The sequence below is a fragment of the Lampris incognitus genome, chromosome 13 (genome assembly GCF_029633865.1).
Source record: "Lampris incognitus isolate fLamInc1 chromosome 13, fLamInc1.hap2, whole genome shotgun sequence".
In the NCBI taxonomy this organism is placed as follows: domain Eukaryota; kingdom Metazoa; phylum Chordata; class Actinopteri; order Lampriformes; family Lampridae; genus Lampris; species Lampris incognitus.
Window position 1 is genome coordinate 2,008,427 of NC_079223.1, and position 6,000 is coordinate 2,014,426.

The 6,000-nt window shown below is 44.6% G+C and overlaps 1 protein-coding gene across 1 annotated transcript in view; it reads left to right on the top strand.

The window, feature by feature from the left end:
* The window catches only part of LOC130123113 (bone morphogenetic protein receptor type-1A-like), a 31,473-nt gene extending 25,965 nt beyond the window's left edge, over nucleotides 1–5,508 (top strand). The window contains exons 7-9 of the mRNA XM_056292238.1: nucleotides 53–228; nucleotides 381–511; nucleotides 4,187–5,508. Coding sequence (XP_056148213.1) covers nucleotides 53–228; nucleotides 381–511; nucleotides 4,187–4,312 — 433 coding nt within the window. The 3' untranslated portion in view covers nucleotides 4,313–5,508. The remainder of the gene's footprint in view (nucleotides 1–52; nucleotides 229–380; nucleotides 512–4,186) is intronic.
* Nucleotides 5,509–6,000: the final 492 nt, after the last annotated feature.

Here is a 6,000-nt window from a genome sequence, read left to right on the forward strand (position 1 = left end):
TTGTTTAAGACATTACTGAGAGTCCGTTCCACTGTTGTCTCTGTTGCTGTAGCGACACTAATGAGGTGGATGTCCCTCTGAGCACGCGTGTGGGAACACGGCGCTACATGGCCCCTGAGGTCCTGGATGACAGCCTCAACAAGAACCACTTCCAGGCCTATATCATGGCTGACATCTACAGCTATGGCCTCATCATCTGGGAGATGGCCAGACGCTGTGTCACTGGAGGTACACTCAACTACAACTACACACACACACACACACACACACACACACACACACACACACACACCTCTTCTGTAAGTGTCTGGAGATATTGTTCTATTTTTCTGAAATGTTCTTACATCGTCTGTCTGTCTGTCTGTCTGTCTGTCTCTCAGGTATAGTGGAGGACTACCAGTGTCCATACTATGACATGGTCCCGTCTGAGCCCTCCTATGAGGACATGTTGGAGGTGGTGTGTGTTAAGGGACTTCGTCCCACCGTGTCGAACCGCTGGAACAGTGACGAGGTGAGAGACGTTAGACACATTTAAATCATCACATCTTGGCCACACATCAGACTCAATACGCTCAACAATAATGATTAATACCACAATCCACCATCACACATCTCTATATCTCTGACCTCAGAGATGACGTCAGAGACCTCAGACACCCTGCTGAGCTTTGATCACGGACAGATAATACCAAGTCCATAAGGCCAAAGACATGTTGGTCAGCTGAATCAGCCATGCTGAATTGTCCCTAGGTGTGTGTGTGTGTTTTTTTTGGGGTGGGGGGGCTGTGATGGCCTGGCGACCTGTCCAGGGTGTCTCCCTGCCTGCCACCCAATGACTGCTGGGATAGGCTCCAGCATCCCCGCGACCCTGACAGCAGGATAAGCGGTTTGGATAATGGATGGATGGGTAAAAACACAGCTAATGGAAAGGCAGACGGTGAAAAGGTGTTGCTGAGAATATGTAAAAAAGATTCATGTTATTCTGAGAGTCTGGAGGTCAAAGTATTTTTATTCCTTCTAGAAGGAAAGCAGAAATCTTTGAAATGGACAATGTGTGTAAACCCTGACTTAAGTATGTGTTAATGTTTAAGTTTTCTTGTGGCTAACAAGAAAAGTGAGACATGAAAGAAAAACATAAAAAAATATGATGAATGCATGTCCGTAATTCACTTTCCGCTTGTGTATATGTTGTGTTATTGCCGTTGCTGCCGCAGGATTTCAGCGGATGTTTCCTTGCAGTCTTGTGGAGTGAATGGTAATGCTGTGAAGAACATGTCGTCCTCGTGATGTCATGACTTCACATTACAGATTATACTGCTTAAATAGCAGCTGATATGTCTGTTACATGGTGTGTATGGTGTTAGTTTAGTCTACTGCTGATGTTTCTAGTATGAGGGAGTACTGCAGAGTGAAGATTCCATACAGAAAATTACACAATGTTTTTTTTCCCTTTAGCTCATTAGATATTAGTAAATGTTAATATTAATACATATCCATACATATTAGCATTATTTAGATCTAAATATATAAATACATATATATAGATAGATATTTTACATGTTATATAGCTGTTTATAGCTAGAGGTAGAGATTAATATTTAAAGATGTATTCCGATAGACGCTATAGTGCTGCTGTTGTACTGTTGAGTCACTTCTTTACAGACTTGACAGTGCAGGAACAGCACTATAGTGTCTATAAAGACGTGACTTGACAGTACAACAACAGCACTATAGTGTCTATAAAGAAGTGACTCGACAGTACAACAGCAGCACTGTAGCGTCTATAAAGAAGTGACTCGACAGTACAACAGCAGCACTGTAGCGTCTATAAAGAAGTGACTCGACAGTACAACAGCAGCACTATAGTGTCTATAAAGACGTGACTTGACAGTACAACAGCAGCACTATAGTGTCTATAAAGACGTGACTCGACAGTACAACAGCAGCACTATAGTGTCTCTAAAGACGTGACTTGACAGTACAACAGCAGCACTATAGTGTCTATAAAGAAGTGACTCGACAGTACAACAGCAGCACTGTAGCGTCTATAAAGAAGTGACTCGACAGTACAACAGCAGCACTGTAGCGTCTATAAAGAAGTGACTCGACAGTACAACAGCAGCACTATAGTGTCTAGAAAGAAGTGACTCGACAGTACAACAGTGGCACTGTAGGGTCTCTAAAGAAGTGACTCGACAGTACAACAGCAGCACTATAGTGTCTATAAAGAAGTGACTCGACAGTACAACAGCAGCACTGTAGCGTCTATAAAGAAGTGACTCGACAGTACAACAGCAGCACTGTAGCGTCTATAAAGAAGTGACTCGACAGTACAACAGCAGCACTATAGTGTCTAGAAAGAAGTGACTCGACAGTACAACAGCAGCACTATAGCGTCTATAAAGAAGTGACTCGACAGTACAACAGCAGCACTGTGATGTATAGAAAGAAGTGACTCGACAGTACAACAGCAGCACTGTAGCGTCCAGAAAGAAGTGACTCGACAGTACAACAGCAGCACTATAGCGTCTATAAAGAAGTGACTCGACAGCACAACAGCAGCACTATAGCGTCTATAAAGAAGTGACTCGACAGTACAACAGCAGCACTGTAGCGTCTATAAAGAAGTGACTCTACAGTACAACAGCAGCACTATAGCGTCTATAAAGAAGTGACTCGACAGTACAACAGCAGCACTGTAGCGTCTAGAAAGAAGTGACTCGACAGTACAACAGCAGCACTGTAGCGTCTAGAAAGAAGTGACTCGACAGTGCAACAGCAGCACTGTAGCGTCTGTAAAGAAGTGACTCGACAGTACAACAGCAGCACTATAGCGTCTAGAAAGAAGTGACTCGACAGTACAACAGCAGCACTATAGTGTCTATAAAGAAGTGACTCGACAGTACAACAGCAGCACTGTAGTGTCTAGAAAGAAGTGACTCGACAGTACAACAGCAGCACTGTAGTGTCTATAAAGAAGTGACTCGACAGTACAACAGCAGCACTGTAGTGTCCTGAAAGAAGTGACTCGACAGTACAACAGCAGCACTATAGTGTCTAGAAAGAAGTGACTCGACAGTACAACAGCAGCACTATAGCGTCTATAAAGAAGTGACTCGACAGTACAACAGCAGCACTGTAGCGTCTAGAAAGAAGTGACTCGACAGTACAACAGCAGCACTGTAGCGTCTAGAAAGAAGTGACTCGACAGTACAACAGCAGCACTATAGCGTCTATAAAGAAGTGACTCGACAGTACAACAGCAGCACTGTGATGTATAGAAAGAAGTGACTCGACAGTACAACAGCAGCAATGTAGTGTCTAGAAAGAAGTGACTCGACAGTACAACAGCAGCACTGTAGTGTCTAGAAAGAAGTGAGGCATCTACTGCTGGTCAGGTACCACTGAGGTGTTCTTTGCAGTGGCCACGAGGTGTCTCTTAACTTGTTCCGCTCGTCTCATCACCAAGTGTTTCCTCAGCTGCTGCTGCTTCTGGCCTGCGTCAGCCCGTGTTCCCTCATGAACTGAGGTTGAGAAGGTTAGGCGTAGGGAACATAGACACCATCTTGGTGTAGACTTTAGGCCATGAGGAAACCATTTTCTTATGTCCATCTCAAACATCAGCTAGCTTACTCAATCAGTGAACGCATATAATTGGTATTCACTTCCTGTCACACCACTTAGCACCTGAGCGGACAAAATCCCACACTAATGTTCCGTGCTAGTGTCCTGACCCCAACCCCCACTAGCATTTTATTACATTTATTGATTCTTTATCTATTTAAACGTGCATTGTTAAGTTTGGATTTTTACATGATGTTTAGGACTCATTTTCAGCGTCGGGGTAGTTATTCTTGTTGGGGCACAGACGTTCATTTGGGGGGGCTTGGACCCCCAATGCCAGCCCATTGCGCATACACTGATCCAGTTGTCCATAAATATTTGTAGGTACTTTACTCTAAAGTGTTGTGTTGTGTGGAACTCTGAATGAACAGGATTCGGATTAGTAGTGTATGTTTATTTTTCTCCAAACCAGAACACAAACCATCAACCCGCTTACTACGGTATTGGCATAGCAACCAACAAAACATAACTAGCAAGGCATTGTGGGTAATTACACCATAACCTTATGAATTCAGCCAAACATTGTCTGTCTGTCTCTCTACCTGTCTGCCTGTCCCTCCAGTGTCTGCGGGCCATGTTGAAATTGATGTCGGAGTGTTGGGCTCATAACCCCGCTTCCCGTCTCACCATCTTGAGGGTGAAGAAGACTCTCGCGAAGATGGTGGAGTCCCAGGACATCAAGATCTGACACAGACACAGGACAGACAGAGACCCTGAGGAGGAGAGGAAGGACGATGTTCCTCTTCATCTCCTTCATGTTTTTAATCTTTATTGACCCTGGATGGACAGAAGACCCCTCCCCCCTTCTCTGAACCAGATTTTGAGAACAGGAAGTGATGTTGTAGGTTTGACGCTTTCTGTGAAAGCCGGAGGAAGTGATGGACACAGATATTTTGATGACTTCCTGTCCGGAGGGGTGGGCGGGTGTGTGTGTGTGTGTGTGTGTGTGTGTGTGTGTGTGTGTGTGTGTGTGTGTGTGTTGATTGTGGTAGTTGTTGAGGGGGGAAAAAAATTCCGGTCCTTTGCCCACCCCACCTTCACCCCTTCCACTCAGTCTCAAATCAAAATGCCAAGTTTGTTTTAATTCCTTACCTTTCTCCTGCCATTTTGAATATATCTCCACCCTTATAGTCGAGGTGATCATGAAATAAGGTACTCTAATAATATGTGAATTTCATTGTGTAAATAAATGTTATCAGTAGATGCCGTGCCTACGTATGATGAGAGAATAGAAAACATTTTGCTGTAGTGGTTTTGACGTCCGGCCGACCGCAGAGACAGCAGCCAAGGACTCCCAGCTCACTGTGCTACCTTCAGCCTCGCCACCATCACAGACCTGCTGGTAAAAACTGTGGAGCCAAGGGTCAGTAAGACGCGAGACTGTCTGCCGTCCTGTTTTTCGGTCTCCTCCCCTTTCCTCTCTGTCTGTCTGGCTGGCTGGCGTTGAATCCCGTCTTCCTCCGTGTCTGTCTGATACACGTATTATCTTTGCGTATAACTTTTAGCATAGCAGTACTTGTGGAGTTGCACGCATGGGAGTGTGCGCGTGTTGTCATGCATGTCTGTTAAGATATTGGTTGTGTTTGACAGTGAGGTGTGTTTGCGTGTGCGCGTGAGTGCGTGTGTGACGTTCCCTGTGAATTAAGCTAACCGTACATGTGGTAGATATTTAAGAAAATGACTTCTCCCTGCAGTATCTCGTTTTCCTCTCTTTATTATAATATGCAAACTTATGAGAAAAATCTATTATGTCAAATCTTAATGTCTTCTTTTGTACAGCATCTGGTTGGTGCCTTATGAGTTTACCGAGGAGGAGAGAAAGCTCTGTATACAGTCTGTCCAATGTATCCATTTTTAAGTAAATAACCTTATTTTAGTACACAACATCCAGTGTGCTGCTGCATTCTTCATACTTCTCAGTTTCACATCTGTCTTTATCAAGGCTGGTTTGCCGTAATGGACCGTGGTGCTACGAGGCTTCCTGTCTCTGTTGGCATGACGGCAGGTGTTGTGTTTGTGTGTAGCCCCGTGGCGATGTTGTCCTCCCAGACCAGACGTCAGGGCTTTGAAGAGTAACTGAACCCCAGACCATTTTAGTGAGTTTGCTGACATCTCCAGGTCAAAAACCATGTACAGGTTACAGACATGACAGGCTGGTCTTGCTGCTCTGGGGTGTTAGCATAGCAGGGGCAGCACAGCTGCAGCTAATAACATTAATAATGAGTCTGTTGGATTTATCAGCATGACAGACACACAGAGACCACTGACAACTGTCAGTAATACCATCGATGCTGATAAATCCAACCTATCCGTTATTAATGTCATTAGCTGCAGCTGTGTTTATCCTGCTATGCTAACACCACAGAGTACCCAGCC